Below are 19,422 nucleotides of genomic sequence, written 5' to 3'. Positions count from 1 at the left end.
TGTGTATCTACTCTGGTTTTTAACTTTATCAAATGGTCTATGTCTTCTTTAATTTTTTTAATATTGAGATCACTTTCACATTTTTAGCTCTTCTTCTGAATACATTTTCTTGTTAAAACAAATATAATTATGATTCCTGGGAGAAAATTGAGAATGTAAGTGTGAGCTTTTACTTGGATGGATTATGTCTTTGGCACTCCATGAAGCCTGAGAACTTAAGCAGTTGTCTTATTATAGCAGTGTTAAACAAAGTGTTTTTATAACCTATTGGACTTAGTCACCAGTTACTTATCCAAAAGGCATTTGGTGGAGAATGAAGGAATTTTGAATTACTGATGTACCAACCAAGGAAGCACATTAATTTTTACTGAGTGGTGGTTTGCTTCATTAGACAGCATGGCCATTGGAAATCCCATAGTTCAGTGACTGTTCTGCTAACATATCTGTGAGGTTGTGTTGCAAAGAGTTAAGAAGCTGTCAGCCAAAAGTTAGAACTGCAGGTACCACTGGTACTTGGGGTGTAGGCACACTTAAGAATTACGGCATTCGACAGTGTTTCTGAGGTCATCAGTAGAGCTTCACATTGCTGTTGATCACAAAAGCGGGATTTTGGTTTATTCAAAATAGCATTTTTAGTTATTTTGGAAGGACTTTCCCTGTGCTCTTTTTACCTCCAGAATGCATTTTTATAAAACACACTTTCCCCGAAAGCTAAATATAAGTAGTATGCTTTAAGAACTTCTAGTCTACTGCAAATAATCAACACTACACATAACTATGAAGAAAGAGGAAAGTAATATCTTAAAAATACCAATATTATGGGAAGCTACCTTGCTTTGCTTCAAAATGTGAAGATAAAGATTTATGGGTCTTCTATCACTAATTTTTATCTAGACAACCACTGTCGTTTTTGCATTTTATTTTATTCTTTTAATTCACAAGCAAATTTACTTTTAAAATTTATTTTATTATACTTTTCCCATTCCATTTACCTCCATTTCTTTGTTTTACAAGTAGGGAGTGCTTAGAAGCCAGCAATACCAATGGAATAATCTGAAACTGAAAGAAGATGCTATAGATAGTCTTGGACCCTTTGCCTTTTATCCAGCCAAGAAAAGAAAGCCAGATATTATTCAAAATGTCACTGCCATTCACTAATTATTAGATTTCCTAGTCACTCTTCACAGTTGGGAGGTAATGGGGGCATTTTGGTGGAGAAGGACGATGAGTTTGACAGGCCTAGTGAGCTTAGGAAAGGGTGCTGTGCAAACATGCAGTATTGAGTGGACTGATTTGTGTGTGTGTGTTTGTTTTTGGAGTAATAATCATAGAATTAAATTTCAAGGTTTGATAGTAACATGCTCTCGGGGTTACCATTTGTGATGCAGACACATATCTGCAGATGGATTTGTAGTGGCAAGAATGGGGTCTAGCCCTTCCTTTTGGTAGCTCTACAAGAGTCTTCTTAGTTTCAGGCCATAGCTGATGAGGCCTGTGAAAGGGCTCCTGGCTGTGAGGACGAGGAGGTGGGCTCCCCAGGGTCTTGCTGAGGAGTAAGACTAATTGCTAAGGTGGGGTGGGGTAACAGCGGGTAACAGCGATAGAAATGAGCGAAGGATTGCAAGTAAGAAATGTGAGTGTATGAACTAAGAGTATTGACAGCGATAACGATGATAGTTCTCATTATTGTCAAACATACATATTGCGTAATTGATATCAGTTCTCACTGTGTTCAGAGAGGTTCATTCCCAGGATTTGAACTCAGGCAGTTTGGCCTGAGAGTCTGGTAATGGGTCTTTGGAGTGAGTTTTTCAGTTGTTCTGAAAGTGGATAATGAGAATTGTTAGTATTCAGAGTTTCTACCAAGTGTCTGGCGCCATTCTAAGTACCTTACCTTATCAACTCAGTCCTGACAGAAATCCCACATAGTAGGTGCTTTTATCAGCCTCCATGAAACATAAATAAGCTAAGTAAATTGTCTAAATCAAGCAATCAGCTCTTTTAATAGAGTTTATGTGCTAAAACCAGTATCTGAATCCAGGTAGTTAGCCCAAGAAAATTCACTCTTAATGACTATTTTATTACATCTTGGAGGATGGATACTAGTTCTTAGGACGAACAATGAGAATTCATATGGTAAGAGATTCTGAGCAGGTTTTTAGGTGACTTGCAGAACTGGAGAGGGAACTACTGGCAAGGAGATGATCAAGATGTCAAGGGGCGCATGTGAGCGAGTGAGAACTGGCAGGGCAGAAGCTGCGGGCACAGGGGACAACAGCAGCAGGGGATCCTGGGCCGTAGGGGTAACGCAGGACGCTGGAAGGGAAGAGCTGAGCTGCCACCGACTTGAGAAACGCGCCCGCCTCTCTCGGGCTTCATTTCTCATCAACACCTTGATGGAGTTGGACTAGTCAATTTTAAGGTTCCTAAAGGCTGGAAGAGTTTGAGAAACCATTTTGTCAACACCATTCTAACACCAACAACGACGATGTCTATGAGATCTCTAAGACCCCTAATTGTGATCTGAATCTTAAAAAACCAAAACAAAACAAAATGTATTCAGAGAACTGACTTCATAGGAGCTGTTTTCTCTTCTTCAATGCTCTCATTTTGGGGGACTATAGAGGATTAGGTATCTTCTTTGAATTGTCTTGACTTACTTTCTCATTATCTTCTTATTTTATTTTCTTTATTTACATAATAGGAATAATAACAATATTTACTTATTTTGTGGCTTTGTTATGAGGATTAAATGTAGCAGTATTTTGGCCCTTAATATTCTCTAAAAGTATATTATAAAAATTTTCCATGAATATATCTGTTTAGTCTTTCAAACATGTATTTTCTGACTAGAAACTCACTTTCTTACACTTAATTTTTTATTTAAAATTTTTAATTACAGTTGACATTCAGTATTATATTACTTTCAGGTGTACATCAGAGTGGTTAGACATGTATATAATTTATGAAGTGATCATATCAATAAAACTTTCTCAGACACCTTTAAATCTAGCACCAGCAGTTGGCGTTCTTTTAAGTGTTCCTTTTATTTATAAATCAAAAGTAGCTTTGTTTTTCTGATCACTTAATCATTTTGATCACTTGTGCATAATATCTACATATAATCTACCCATTGACACATCTGGGCTGCGCTGAGGCACTGGGGGAGCCTAGCCTCATCCACTAGTGAAAGCACATCTTTCAGAGCGCTGGTGTCCGATAGTCACACTCCGCCTCAACAAAATTATAACTCTCTCTCTCAACATATAGCATTAACATAAAGTATAACTCTATACTACATGATGTATATTTATTTATATTAATAACATACAGTAATACATATTTGAACAATTCATGGAGTCATTTTAAGCTTTCTTTGTGGACACTTAGGAAATTCAAAATCAAGTATGTTCAATCTGAAAAATGGTCAACAGAAAGTGGAAAGTATTATATTAATTATACAAAAGTACTATCCAGATATTAGTTGTTGCTGTTTTTACTGACAATTGGGACAAAAATAAATCAGGTCCTCTTGACAGTAGAGTGGTACCCTAGGACAAGTGCTCTTGAGTCAGAACTTCTGGACTCCGGACCACTGCCTGCTGTGGTCTGTGTCACCTTGGATCAGTCACATCCTTCACTGGCCGTGTGCGCATCTGTAGAGTGAAGAGAGTGATAGCACTCACTGCACAGGGTTGCTCATTTAACCATGCAGAGTCCCTGACAGCGTAGGTGACACATACACAGAATGTGTTCGATAAATGTCAGGTACCCTTATGAACTCTCTGAAGTCTGGTTGATGACATTTCTTTCCCTGTTATACAAACCTTTTTTGTTTGAATAAGAGATTATAAGAACTTGAAAAGTTTCAAACAGTGAGAGATAAATGAAAACAATTTAGTTCATCTATGAAGTTTTGTTTCTCCACTTAAAAACAATAACTATCATTTTAAACTTAGATATTTTCCTTCATAAGAACTAATTTTTTTTTTCAAACCAGAGCCTTCCCTTTGTGATGGGCTATATGAATGAAAGGAAAGAGCCTTTCTATAAGGTACTGTTCTCTGGAGAAGTCTCAGGCAGAGTTACTGTGTGGCACATACCTGATGTTCCTGTATCCAAGTTTGACGGCTCTCCTAGAGGTAAGATGGTCTTCACTGATAATCCCATGGGTCCTGAGAACTAGTTTATACTTAACTCCATGTTCTTCTAAGTTGAGTCACATGGGCTACATAAAAGAAAAATTTTCTCGTGTACTACTATGCATTAGATTCCAACATAAATCACTTATAGATCTTATACAATACAACCAATACAATACAAAATAACAATAATTTAACATGAGTGATGTTTTACTGAAGTAAAATGAATGCTAGCAATAACAATATAGGGCAGGCTGACGCATCATATACAAATTTTTGATTTTGCCATGTCCATATACTGTGCCATTTTTTCAACTAATTTCTCTGTTGGGATTACTACAGCTGCTTGGAACAGCAAGCACAGATAGACTGTATTTCTCTGTGTGTAATGTGCACCCATGTTTTTGGCCCAAACTTTCAAGAAGAACATCTTTTGTTTTAAATTTTAATTCAATTTTTATTTATCTATAATTAGATACTTGTTTTTTTGTACTATGGAGGAATTTTGCATTTATTATTGAACATGTGGTACAAGAAATTTTATGTAACAAATAATTGCAAAACACAACAACAGATACAAGGTGTTTCAGGTACTACCCATGAATAACGTGCATCCTTATTTTTCCCTAAAAAATGTGGGCAAAAAATGTGTATTATACATGGAAAAACGTGGTAAACGTGGGTACTAAAACATTTGGCAATTTGAACGATCAGATGATTTAGCTTTTGCTTATTTTAATTTTCCTTAGAAGAAAAAACTGAAATCATCAAAGTAAACATTGTTGTGGAAAACTTTCCAACTTCTGAGAGTATGTATTCTAGATCGGGGAACCCCATCTTACTCATTTCCCTTTATTCCAAAATCAGTGTGTCGCCTCTGTGAACCATTGTGTGGGGCGCAGCAGGATCAGGGTTCTTTATACTAAGTTCAAGTTTCCATTAGTAAATAATTTCACTGGTGGTACTTTTAGTGTCTTTGTTTTCAAAATGGTTCATTTAGACCTAGATTGATAAGAAATTGGTCAAGAAATAGACTTAGAGCTTGGGGTAGTATGTGAAAAAATCTCTTACAAGCCGGTCTTAAGAGTTAAAAAAGTAGACCATGCCCCTGCGAAGCCGCTTGATGGTTGGCGACTCTGGGATTTTCTCATATCCATTCTTGTTACAGTAGCAGAACTAAATGTCTAGTCAACCTTCTTTATAACTAGAACCAGAGACATCCATGACCACTCCTGGTGCTGGTCTAAGCTGTAGGGGTCACGGTTTTCACAGTCACTGTAGCAGGTGTACTGTAAGGTCAAGGAGGCCTTTTCATAGAGAAGTAGGTTAGCTTTACTTTGCCTTCTATGCTCCTGAAGGCCAGGCCTTTCTCACTTCCTGAGCTGATCTGGGGCCTAGTTCAAATACTTGAGTGGTCAGCTACATATAAAATGGTAACCAGTGCACTTGGTAACCATAGATAGTTGCCTGGGGTTATGGTATGATTTTGAGATATTCCTGTCCTTGACATTTAAGGAATAAATTTCTTCCATTTTAGCTCAGACAATAAAAGAACCCAATTTACCTTCTTAACATTGCTAAGGCACACAGAGAACTCATGAGAGCAGTCCAACATTTTACACCACTGCAAGAGTTTCTCGGATCTTGTCAGTTGACCTAAGTCTAAAATGAACGCACGAATACACATCGATTCTTTCAAGGCTCCTTGAAGGACAGAGAACCAGTAAAGTTTCCTTTTTAAGTGAGGTCGGCAGATGGTAGGAGAACTTTCCTGCCTATAGCCCACTATTGGGGTGGCAAAAGTCTCTAGGGACCCTCAAGGGATGGTGCCTTGATGATATTTTCCAAATTTATGATGACTATATAAACCATTTTTTCATCTTTGTTTGTCTTCACTTCAGAGATACCAATAACTACCACCTGGACCCTTCAAGATAATTTTGATAAGCATCATATCATGTCACAAAGTATTATTGATTACTTCTCTGGGTTTAAAGATGGAGCTGGAGCTGTGGTCGTCACTTCATCAGAGTATGTTCCAAATCTTGATAAACTAGTATGTGGCTGCGAAGATGGGACGATTTTCATTACACAGGCTTTGAACGCTGCCAAAGCAGGGCTTCTAGAAGGCGGCTCTTTATTGAGAGGTGATTGAACTCTGTTTAACCCTATTTATTTAATTTATCTAAGTTTCAACTCTAACAAGGTGTACTAAGAATATTTCTGAAGCTTAAAAAATTGCTGACATTTGTTAGTAAACTATACTTGTCTTAACATTAAAGTAAAAAAAAATTAAAATATGGTTTAAAAAATGAAACAGAGGGTTATACAATGAGAAGTATGTTTCTCTCCTTCCTTGATTTTCCTGTGTGTCTACTAACAGCCTATGCAAATGCCTTGCTTCCCAAACCTTGTGTGCTATTAAACATCTTAATATTTGCCACTCAATTGAAGAAGGTATCTTCCTGTTTAATATGTATTTCTTTGTTAATGAAATATAAATATGCTCTTATATATCTTTGCGCACTGCAATAGCAATTTATGTAGTAAATTGTCTTGTGCAAAAGAAGGGAAAATGTAGGAAGTGACTGAGATTTGGAGATGTGTAGATAAATTTTTATTCTGTTTTTTATTGTACAGAATCTACTTGACTACAAGGTCCTTAACAGACCAAATCTCAATTAAAAACAAACAAACAAACAAAAAACCAACACTTTACCTTGCCGCCTATTGTTCTCAGCATACTTTGGCTCTTACTAAGTGTTACTAACTTGTGATTCAGTGATTGACGGGAATAGCAGGGTGAATAGCAATGAACCGAGGAGAGGTAATATACTGCTATACAGCTCGATGGCTGCTGTTAAAAGTTAGTGCAAAAGCTTAAGACCTTAGAATTTTTTACCAAGGCTGATTTGTCTTTTATCCAGAAAACAAGCAGAGGCCTACATTTGACTTGTAGGTTTTATTTTCACTAACTTTTAATATGAATTACTATTTATATTGGTTTGCCCAGGGGATATAAACAGAGGATATACCTGATGAAATAGGAGTAACTACTGATTCTTTAATAGAAGTAATAATGACTTTGGGGGCTCATTTTTAATTTGAGTAGAGAGAGTTTGTGGTCTGTGGTCCTTTCCAACTTTTTTAGTCTCAGTTAATGAAAGAAGAAACAGTGTGGAAACTGGGTGTCAATAGCCCTGAGTTATAGCACAACTATGGTACAAAATACCCTTTCTTACCACGTGCCAGTACAAAGAAATTACAGACTTTATCTCAGTCCACACAACTACAGTCTTGTGTGAAGTAAAAGTGGTAATCACCTCAGTGTTTTCAGGGGCGGTACCTGTGGCATAGAGGGACAAAGCAACTTGTCCATGGTGACACAGTCTATTGAGTGATAGACCCAGCGAAATAAAACCAGATCTGCTTAACAGCAACGCTATGCTCTCAAACATTACGCTGTGCTTTTTCCCTGGGATTCAAAACACCCCTCTGAGCCTCAAATACTTTATCTGTAAAACAAAGAGGTGGAAGTAGGTGATCTCTAATATCTTTGAAAGCAAAAATATTCTCTGATACTTTGCTTTTCTTTTACAATCTTGGTCATGCTGATTTAACATACAGCGGTAATGTTCTAAGATTTCTTTGTGGAGGCAAATGTTCAAAATCGTTTGTTCTTTCAGAACAGCATGTGCTATTTCATGGCACCAGTAGTGGTAACTTGCTAACGTCCTTAAAAGAACTAGTACATTTTGACCAACCAGCATTAGTGCTTTGTCAGTAATGATCTATCTGGGTTATGAGGAGGCCCTTGCCTGTGAGGTCATCCAAGGGTTGCTTACTAATTTGTTAGCCAACGGCCTAACTTTTGTAGTTTTCTTACCTTAAAAATTTATATGCTGTCTCAGGACAGTATATAAATCTCTTGATTTATCTCTTGACTATCTCTTGAGCAAAAATAACTTTTGTACTATTTGGTGTTGGCTGTTTTTCAGATTCCGTTCCTTACAAAGTTCTCAAAGGCCATCACCAAAGTGTTATTTCATTACTTTATCCACATGGTCTCTCTTCAAAATTAGACCAAAGTTGGCTGGTATCTGGGGACCAGGACTCATGTGTCATCCTGTGGGATATCTTTACTGAAAGGATTTTGCATAAATTCTTCTTGGAAGCTGGTCCAGTAACAAGTCTTTTGATGTCACCAGAGAACATCAGAGTAAGTTAAGAAAAAGAGTAAAATATCACATAAATTTAAAAGTTACTTAACATTACAGCTAGATAACTTTATGCATTCCTCTCTAATCTTTTAATATGCTTTTTATTTTATAGCTAATATAAATAATTTGGTTCTAGAGGAAAGGTTTTGCCAATTCTTGGCTTTACATAAGCCAGTTAATTCTCCTAAGTATTTATATTCTTTTCCTTTTTTCTCCTAGTTCTATCTTAATTTTAATGGAATTATCTTTTCTTTCTTGATAAAATTATAAAAGTAACAACACTCAATTTAAAAACAATTCAAATATATACAAATTTACAAATTAGAAATTAATTTTTGCCTTCAACAATTTAATAATGATGGTTACATATTATTTTTCTTAAATAGATTTTTGTTTGTTCTTTTATTTATTTAACAAGTAAGAAGCTTTAACAAATTTATGAGCATCTACTTTGTGCTGGGCAAACGGAAATACTTTCACATATAATTTTCTTTTCTTATTCTATGTAAACTTAAATTTCATAGATTTTATGTATGTGTTAGAATTGTAACAACAACTGTTGTAATTTTGTAAATTAGTTGACTGATTTGTTTAAAATATTTCTCCATAGTAGTATTGTTTAAAAAAACAGCTCTAAAGTAAGCTTAGACACAACTTACAGTGTTTTTTAGGAAGACCCAAATAAAGCAATGTATCAGCAATACAAACAATTTAATTATTAGTGAAATAAATCTCACTGACTTAAAAAAAAAACAACGAACACTCATGGGCTGGTTTGGGATACCTTGATAGGTCTTGTATTCCTGAGGTTGCCTTCCTTTATCTTTTTTTTCTCTCAGCTCCAGGATGGTGGTGCAAGTCAGTGTCACTCCTGATCCCTTTTACCCCTGCCTCAGTCATAGATCATTTAACTCTAAGGAACCAGACCTATTCAAACCAAGTCAGATCAAAAAGGGAGGCTTTTGAAAGGGCATAAGAGACATTCTTTACATATCCAATATGAAACACCACAGCAAGGACCCAGTGGAACTTAAACTTGAATGTAGGAATCAAGATTACTCTCTAGCCTCCCTGCCCCAAAAGTATGCTTTTCTGAGATTTGTCTTTTCTCTTCCTTCTCCCTATAACTTAATTTGCCTTTACAACTTAAATACCTACAAAAAAAGATTCTGATTTGCCTCGTGTGGGTCTCTAGCATATCTACTCTTGGCCAGAGGGTCGGTGTCCATGTGTTATATGTATGTTCACATGTGGGTTGTAAGTCCCTGAGGTACATTGGGCTGTCCATTCTAGAGGCTGTGGGTTGAGCAGTTTCTCCCAGAGGTGATATTGAGAAGGCAGTACCATCTTCCCCGTTCTACAAGTCCAGGCCCTCCCCATCTATTCACCTGCCATTTTGTGATTTTTTTCTTCCGGATTTCTGTAGTCTACTAAAAAATAATTAAGAAAAATAACATGCTCCATAATGCTCCACAGAACATGGCTAATGATGAGCACTGGGAGATTCTCAAGGGGTCCCAACTGATGCTTTAATCGTAACAGCTAAAACTCTGTCTAGTTGCTTTATGGGAGTGGGAGTGTCCATATACCAAGGTGACTAGACAAGAAAGAGAGGGTAGAAGAGCCACTCTGTGCTCCCCTCCTCCCCTGCCCTGCCTCACTCCACTGTATCTAGGAGCTGCCGCACAGAGCTGCCTTATAAACCTTTCCCAGATTAGCCTCTGCAGACCACCCAGCATGGATGGTCTTTGTCCTAAACTGTGATCAAGGTAACCGCATGCTGATTTTTTTTCCAAGTTTCTTCTGAGTCTTTGTCCTATGAGCCTATTTTTGGTCCTTGTGCCTGTGAGCCTGAACATTCGTTGGGAATGATCTAATGCTTCCCTCTTTTAGGTTTTGTCTACACTGAGTTTCCTGTTTGGATTAGAATCTATATAGTTCTGGGAACAGCACCAAATCACATTTTGAGGCTTTAAGTGGAAAATGCCAGCTGACAATACCCTTGGGCCTAAGCTTGTGTCTACAAATAGCTTCTTTTTGTGGCAACAAATTAGTTCTTGGGTTTCTTTTATGCTGCAGTATTTCCAATGTCTGCTTTACTGCCTGACTTTGCTGAGTGATGGTTAAGTCCATCATTTATCTTATAAGTAGGTCTGGCCTGGACCAGATTCTCCTTTTCACTTGAATCTCTTGACCTTCCTGATGGGTTGCTGGGCTTGGAATCTCCTCGGTGTTGCAAGCTCTTCTCTAGAGTGTTGTGTGGAGAAGTGCTATAGAAAGTAGAAATTCCACTTTATAAATGAGACTTTAATAAAATGTTAGTAGGGGGAAATTATCTGATTTAATTTAATTTTATTTTATTTTTAATATTTTATTTATTTATCTTTAGAGAGGGGAGGAAAGGAGAGAAATATCAATGTATGGTTGCCTCTCATCAGTCCCCCGCTGGGAACTGGCCTGCAACCCAGGCATGTGCCCCAACTGGGAATCGAACCATGATCGTGTGGTTCACAGGCCCAAGCTCAACCCACTGAGCCACACCAGCCAGGGCTGATTTAATTTTAAAGAAAGCATTCAACTATTTACTTACAAAGAATACTGTTTGTCTTTTCCACAGCTCAGAAGCAATCAGGTAATTTTCTGTGTGTGCGGTGACCATTCAGTGGCTCTCCTTCACCTTGAGGAGAAGAGGTTTCTCTTTTGTGCCCGGAAGCACCTTTTTCCCGTGCGGATAATAAAATGGCACCCTGTTGAGAACTTTTTAATCGTTGGATGTGCAGATGACTCTGTTTACATCTGGGAGATTGAAACAGGTAAGTTGAAAATTTACCCTTTTTTATCCTTTGTATATTTGTGCATTGAAACGGTTGGCTAGGTGAAGAATTCCTGAGAATATGCTGTGATGACCTCACTTGCTTCAACTTTTGTTTGGGCTTCATTTAATGGCTTCAGTTGAGGGCTGATACAGAAAATAAAACAGATCCTGACCAACTGATGATTAGCTGACACGGCAGTGCATGGAATGAGCCGGATATATCTGGAAGCTATAAATAAAAACATAAGTTATCTCCTTTAATTATTAACAAGAGAGAAATTTAGTGTCCTTCTAGTCTCAAATTATCATTAAATTCTGCCTTCTTCAGCATACTCACCATCTCAGCAACATTTTGAATTAACTGATGACCAGTAATAATGGAATATAATTAATTACAAAACTCCAATAAGTTGAGCCAGGGAAACTGAAAATTGAGTGGCTCAGTTGAACTTTTGATGTCATAGCAAATGTGTAGTTTGGACCTTGAAATTTTTAAAAAAGTTTTGTTATATAACGTGAGAGTAACACAGTTCAGACAAATGCTGGGAACATATCAAATAAGGAGAGGTAATTAATGAATGTGAGTCAGGGAAGCAGCCTGGAAGGTACATTTCACTGAAATCATTGCATGACTTTTATTGATTAATCAGTGGTGGTTTTATGTTGGGTGTTATTAACAGACTGGATAGTTTACTATATCATAGTTTAGAGCCATACTTCACCAAAATATTTGCTACTTTCTTTACGTTTGACTTTTGTGTGTTAATGATGATGGCTAATGTACCAGTGTATAGCAGGCACAACATACTCTGCCTTACAAGTGTACCTTGCTTTATAGCTTTGACAGGATTTCATGCTTGTTTCCCATTAGATGGTCATAGTCTCTAGGATAAGAGGAAAAGGTCTTATTTTCCATTTGTTTAATGAGGAACTTATAGCTCTGATTTGTAAATGTGCAACTGATACAAAGGCCCTGATCATGATATACACAGAATTAGGAGAGTTTTAGAATTCTTAAGTAATCTATCAGCCTGAGTGACAGTTAAGCATAATGGGTAAAATAGGATCTAAATGCTGGGCTTGCTTAGAGGGCCTGATAACAGATGGGCTATAGGACTTTGGGCAAATTGCTGGGCTTTTCCACGTGTCAATTTCCTCATCTGTGTAATGGGACTAATAGTATTGCCTTCCTTTGAGGATTAAATGGACTAATACCTGCAATGCTTGTAACAGTGCCTATAGGTGCTGCTAAGTCCTTAGTAATAGTTAAGTATTACTACTTTTTATTATTATCATTATCATCAAAGAATGTAGCAAACTTGACTGCTTGTGAAATCTGAGTCTGGAAAACACATGCACTTATAAATATGGGCAGTTGCATAATTTTTAACTGTGAATACTTACTAATCAAACGTTCTTCCTAGAAAGTAGAATTCAGCAAAAATACAGAGATACTTGGGCACTCACAAGTGTTCATGGTTCTGTTGCACCATCATGGCACTTTTTAGGCTACGCAGCTTTTTAAAAAAACTTTTATTTGAAGGGGTGGGCAGTAGAGGAGGGAAGCCAAACCACTAGAACTTCTTGAGGCCGTATTTATTACCACGTTGTATTTTAATTTTATCATTTCTTCTTATGCTCCCCAAACACATAATATTGTAGAACATTTGAAAAATACAGAGAAACATTAACCCCTCCCCCCAAATCATATCTCACTGCCTAAAGGTAACTACTATTAATATTTTAATCATCTCTCTGTCAGACTTCTTTCTATGTCAATAAAAAGATATCTATATTGTGTTTTAGTCATGGTCCTAGCAGGAAACTGAATTCAACGCAGGCAGGTCAAAGGAAGAGACTTTAATGAAAGGATTATTATCGGGTGTGGGTAGGGGTTAGGGAACAGATAAGGAGTGGAGAGTGAAGCCCCTGTCACACAGACCCTGGCAGTCATACCACCTCTAGGGCTGGAGGAGCAAATAGTATTACTGGAACCCAGTGTGAGCTGCAGTGAGGGGAGGAACGGTCACTCCCTGAAGTAATGGAAGGGCAAAGCCCCCACCAGAAATGCAGGACTGAGATGGAGAGTTAGAAGAAATTCTCTTCTCTCTCCTTCTGCAGTCGCCTTCATGAGCTGAGTTCAACTGGAAGGCAGAGGAGAAGGGTGTTGAGTTCTCAGCATCAGCCAGGGGCATGGAGCAGGACACCGAGGGCGAGGAAAGGGTGGAGGCAGTGGTCAAATGGACAATAACCAGCATAGTGGTCATTACGGACACATTATACTATAGCTAAGGAATCTCCTGCAGTTGCTTATTTGTATTGTTTTCTATTAAAAAGTTTGTTTTAGAATTGGTATATCAAATAACATGCACTATGCACACGTATTGTGCATTATTTAATATTAATAGTTAATTAGTGTACCTGTTAACTTACAGAATATTTGTTCTGAATGAGACAGCGAGGCTGTTTATGAACAACAATAATCCAAAATAAGGTGAAGCTCATGATTTGTAAAAATTTTATGAATAATTGCATCAATGTCTTTACATCTGCCATGGGCCTCTTCACAGTTTCAAAGCACCCTCTCATGCACGGTCTCGTCCGAGCTCCGCACCTCTCCCTGGAGGTGGCTGGCAGCCTAACTTTCCTCAGCACGTTCATTCCTTTTAAATAAGTTTATGTTATTCCTTTTAGTCTTGTGTCTGGTATTAGCTTGGTTTTGACTCCCTCTAAACTCTGAAATTCCAATTTTGGTTAAAATTTAATGATTTATTTTTTCATTCCCAAGCTGGATTTCAGCTAGGTAAGATACTTTCATCATGTTTATTGTATGTGATTTCTATTCCATCCTCTTCCTTAGGTGGAAAGATCCATAACCAGGAAGCTTTTCCATTTATAGTTTCATAAAGTTAAAGGGAAAAAAACCAGCAAAGACCAAAACAGTTAGTATGAAAAGTGGTCTATGAAGACGTAGAATGTGTTTGTTCACTGATGTGCCTGGCCTGTGAGTGAATGCATGAAAGAACAAACAAACTAAATAATCCACATGCTCTTGGGCTTCAGTAGATGGAGTACAGATGACTTCATCTTAACATCGGCCAGTCATAGTGGCTCTTAGATCATGGCTGCTCAAGAGTAGGTATGTTTTAGCTTCCTCCTCCAAGTCTCCCCTACAGTTTCTGAAGTTCACAGTGTATTTCACCTTCTTGGGTATAAGTCTGTGTATTTTCGACTCTGGACAATTTTTTCTGAGTGTTTGCCTTTCAGCTTTGCTAAAAGTTTCAAACTTGGTTCCATGTATGAACAGACGTATGCTTTGCTTAATTTCTACAGCACTGCCTCTTCCAAATACATGAAGGAGAAATAAATTGATGCTAAGGCATTTATCAGATCTTTCAGCAGTAGTGCAACTCCAGAGCCCATAGAGAGGAAATGGAGGTGTCAATGGGATAAGGATTGGGGGAAATGGGCCTAGAGAGAAAAGGCAGGGAGACAGGCTTGGAGCCAAAAGTAAGTAATTCTCAACTGTGCCCAAAGCCTGCCTTGGGGAAAGGTTGAGGGAGGGGGAGGGGGGCATATGGGCCAGATCCTGTGCCACCTTTTTCTAGGTGTTGAGAATGGGATATAAGACTTTGGTTTTTCACAAGCACTTTATAACAGCCCATTCCTGCTTAATTCTGAGATTCTTTGGCAGAATGTCCAAGTATATTCTAGAGCCATTTACCCCCATACGCACTTTATATTGAAATCACAAGAGGTGTTTCTTTCTGTGACAGGTGGCATGGTCAGGTGCATGCCAGGAAAGGGCCAGGGTTGTAGATGGGCACGTCATCTCAGGGAAGGGGCGAACACCCAAAGCAGAGGAGCATTTATGTCACTGCGAGGGCCTTCATCCTCTGGTCCTAAAAATGCAGCTTTGCCAGGTGGGGAGTGAGGAGGGCCTCTAGCTTTGCTTATTGATTTGCAGGATGCCCCATGATGGTTAGGTCTGATTAGGAAGGGGACTAATTGGAGATGTCATTTTGATTCATCTTTGAGATCCCACCTATGTTTGGCACCGGCAACTCCAGGCAGCTTTGTTGCCCTCGTTGCTGTGAGACACAATAGGGATAATGCAATACTGATTTTTCCCCCCTAAAATGCACACCAGAAATAAATCTCAGCTCTGAGCTCATCATTCTTTTAGAAATTAGATTTAAATAATTCTGAGGACTTTTCTGTTCACAGTAATGGATTTACATAGTAGAAAACTTTTGTAATGAATTTCTTGTGTATTATTGATATAACATTATTATTATGGAAGGCCTTCTGTTAAGTTTATGGTCTGTGTTGTGAAATATACCATATTAAGCAGCTGGATGTTTTTATGCAAAATATGAAAGTTGACTTGCTTGACAATAAAATACCTCTTAATAAGATAGGTCAGAAAAACTTTTTTGTCAAAGGCTAGATAGTAAATATTTTCAGCTTTGTGGGTCATGTGATCTCTGGTGCAACTATAGAAAACTGCCCTGGAAGCACAGGAAAAGCCACAGACAATCTGCAAAGTGAATGAGGCTTTCTTCTATTAAATCTTTGTTTCTGAAAGCAGGCGGCAGGCTGGATTTGGCCTGTAGTCATAGTTTGTAGAACCCTAAGACCAGTAATAGTTTTTTTTAAAGATCATTAGTTTCAAGTTATTCGAAAGCAGCTTATAATTTTTAATTGATTATACTTCATTTACTATATGGTTATATTCATTTTGCTTGTGGGGGAGTGGAACAGAGAGAGATCGTTTGAGTCTGAAGGTCACCAGGCTGTGGGTTCTGGTGTGTTCTCTACTGTGCCACACAACGGGAGCAGCTCTTGAAGCTGGAGGTCAGCTTTTTGAGACTGTCAGGCATGGAATTGGTTAAAAAAAAAAAAAAAGCTCTGAGAAGAAAAGAAAAGGCTGCTAGGAGACCTGCTACAGGCTCTCCCGAAGGAGATGATCTCTGTCTATCTCTCGGAGCTAGCTCTCCGTTTCCACAGAGTTCTAACAGCTCTGGTCATCTGATTTCTCAGATGACAGATTGGAAACAGCAAATTACAAGTGGGGAGACTGTTAGTGGCAGGCACTCTGATAGCAGAAACGACAGCTGATGGGAAGGGAGGAGAGGCAAAATTGTGAATTGCTACTCAGGACCATCTTTCCTGTGCTCGTGGGAAGACGGTCACCAGGAAAAGGCGGAAATTGTTTCCCCTGTTGGGGAAGCTTTTAGACGTGCCTACACAGGTTCCAGTCCACTTCCCATGATGCCCGATGGAGAGCTGGACTTTATCCTTTGCAGGCATTTCTGATTCAAATAGGTATATTTAAGTGTATAATTATATCCACAGTGTATTCCGGACCTAAGGAAATCTCAGAAGCAGCTCGGGGCCTGGAGTTCAAGGACACTGAAGTCTTTGGCTGGTGAGGGGGTAGAACCTAGGGTAAATGTGAGTCTATTTTTGTCCACTTCTTCCTGCTCTTGCTCAGGTAATATGAGCTGTGTGACCGTGAGCAGGAAGCTTTACTCCTGTAGCCTGGCCCGAGGGCCCTGCTTCTGCTTACGATCTGGTTTCTGTGGGAGAGCACATTTTGAATTTTCAAACAATCTTCTTATATTCAGTCCCCTGGAACAAAGCCTATGCATACGAAATTGAGGAAGTAAGAAAGAACATAATACATTTTGAGGTTATTTTCATCACAGGGGTTAAATATTCACCCTCCTAATTTATTTTTCTCAGTAAAATTAGTAGCAGTTAGAAAATTATTCAATGTACTATGATGCCATATAAATGAAACATTTGTTCTTCTGTGGTTTAAAAGTACACAGTATTAAAAAGACAGCTACAAAAATTAGACCATTTAGAAAGATAATTTGAGGTTTGTCAATAGCTAATAGCCATATTTTTAGAAAATATCCATTGTTTAATCTTCTACCCTATATATCCATTTGCCCTAATTGTTTAGGGTAAGGGACAGAGATATATGCAGGACACAGTTTATCAGAAATATGCAGTTAGTTTTTTCCCAATAGCATGGAACCATGTGGTTAAACTCTCACTTTGCCACACATTGTTACTACACAGACAAGCAATTTTACAACCCACAACTTTTACTTGGTCTCCTTCTTTTATAGTATGTAGTGTATAAAATAAAAAAAAAATGTAAAAATTCCACCAGTGACCCACTGTCTTATTCTGAGGGGCGATTTTTCCTGGTTTTCTCATCAAGGTCACTGCTTTGTACGTACGGGGGTGAAGTTGTGTTGTGTTAACTGCCTTGTCAGCATCACCAGAGTATGACTTTCATTCTGTGCACGTTCAAGGTAGGTTTTGGGTGTGTAGCATCTGGCAGTTCATACTCCTCAGTATGTCACCTTTCTTAAAGCTGCATTACTTTGTGGTAAATTATAGATGGAATTCTCTTGGGATGATTCTTTTCAGAAAAGAAAAAACAGAATACACTAAAAGCACAGAGTGGGAGTTTTCCTAAATCACCTTTTCTGAGACCTTTTCTTCTTTGTTATAATAGTTACTGCATTATTACTCAACATATATTTTTAGTTTACTGCCTAAGTATTAAATCTTTCTTTCTTCTTCTTGGTCCTCATTATCACAGTGACACTATACTTTGGGGTTTTGAAACATGTAGTATCTTGTGTGTACATGTATGAGGGCCCACTCATATGTACACACTTGTGTGAACTTTATCTGTAATTTAGCTGATAAGTATTTGCATAGCTATCAAAGTTTATGTCCTGAGTAGGGGTTAGTTAGTGTACATTGGGCTTATGACCATGAGCCCTGGGGTTCAGACTGCTGGGTGTCAAGTCTCTACACTTTCCAGTCCAGATCATCCCAGTCAGCTTTTAACTCCTCGAAAACTTACCGTTTCCTAATGGTAGTTAGCACTGAATAAATGATAACTACTATTTTATTATAAATTCTTCATATATTACCATACCACTTTGTACTTAAAATTTTACCGTCCTTTCTCCCTTCTAGTTGAGCTCAAAATTTATTTTTTATTCTGATGAAATGTGAAGGATACCAGAATTATCACATATGGCCTTCCTCCCTAACGAGTTTTCAATATAATCAGGGAAAATGTGTACCTTTGGAACAACTTGAAAAAAGCCTGTAAGACTATGTATAAGAAACTGGAGTGTGGAATATGCTAAAATGCCCAAATGTAGTGATGAATATTTTGAGTTCTTGGCAGGCAGGCGGCGGCAATGGGGGAAGTTAGTGTAGGAGAGATTTTTACTTGCTCCCATAGCATAAGGTACATCCCCTCTTAGTCTTATAACTTCAGAGTTCATATCTATGCTTCTGGTTAACCTAAAATACTGTGAGGACAGGAATTGTGTCCCCAAAGCTAGCACAGCATCTGACACATGGGAATAAACAAATTTTGTTGAATTTAATTAAAAATAAAAGAAATATTTATCTTCTGCAAGCATAAATCATTCAATATGACTCACTATTCACTCCTAATATATCAAACCGATGTCATTATTTAGTATTTAGAGACAGAAGATTCTGCCAGTGTTAAAATGTACACTCCTTGCAAATCAGTAAATTGATCAGAATTTTAGTTTTCTCATGGTGATGATAAGACTCTTAACACACTGTTTGAAAAAAAGATGTAAGAAGTTACTGTATGTGAGCATACAGGCTTTGTTTTTATTAATTAAAAATGTATACATGTATTATACATGCACATGCCATAGGGTTGCTATAATAAAAAAGAAACCAGAGCAACAAAAGAAAAATAGATATATGGGCATCAAAGGACATTAACTTTTGTGCATCAAAGAACATTATCACCAATATGAAAAGACAGCTTTCAGAACAGGGGAAGTTATTTGCAAATCACATATCCAATAACAGTTCATATTCAGAATATAAAGAGCTCCTACACCACAACAAAAAAACAACCCAATTTTAAAAAGGCAAAGGATTTGCACAGATATTTACTCAAAGAAGTAAATATGTGTGCAAATAGCCAACAAGCACACCAAAAGGTGATCAATGTTAATAGCCAACAGGAATATGCAAATCAAAATCACGATGTGATACCACTTCAAATTCACTAAGATGATCATAATAAAAAAAAGGAAAACAAGTTTTGCCAAGGATGTAGAGAAATAAAACTATTTTATTGCTGGTGAAAATATAAAATGGTGTGTAGTCACTACAAAACACAGTCCTACATTTCCTCAAAAGTTAAACATGA

At 37.8% G+C, this 19,422-nt stretch overlaps 1 protein-coding gene across 2 annotated transcripts in view; it reads left to right on the top strand.

The window, feature by feature from the left end:
* Window positions 1-19,422, top strand: part of WDR72 (WD repeat domain 72) — a 203,859-nt gene that overhangs the window by 37,182 nt on the left and 147,255 nt on the right. For both annotated transcript variants that reach the window (XM_037054671.1, XM_037054670.1), the window contains exons 10-13: window positions 4,001-4,142; window positions 6,044-6,289; window positions 8,141-8,361; window positions 10,980-11,175. In XM_037054671.1, coding sequence (XP_036910566.1) covers window positions 4,001-4,142; window positions 6,044-6,289; window positions 8,141-8,361; window positions 10,980-11,175 — 805 coding nt within the window. The remainder of the gene's footprint in view (window positions 1-4,000; window positions 4,143-6,043; window positions 6,290-8,140; window positions 8,362-10,979; window positions 11,176-19,422) is intronic.

This window comes from Sturnira hondurensis, unplaced genomic scaffold, assembly GCF_014824575.4.
Source record: "Sturnira hondurensis isolate 20B ecotype Veracruz unplaced genomic scaffold, ASM1482457v3 Scaffold0008196, whole genome shotgun sequence".
NCBI classification, from domain to species: Eukaryota; Metazoa; Chordata; class Mammalia; order Chiroptera; family Phyllostomidae; genus Sturnira; species Sturnira hondurensis.
This window is presented reverse-complemented; position numbering and strand designations above follow the sequence as displayed.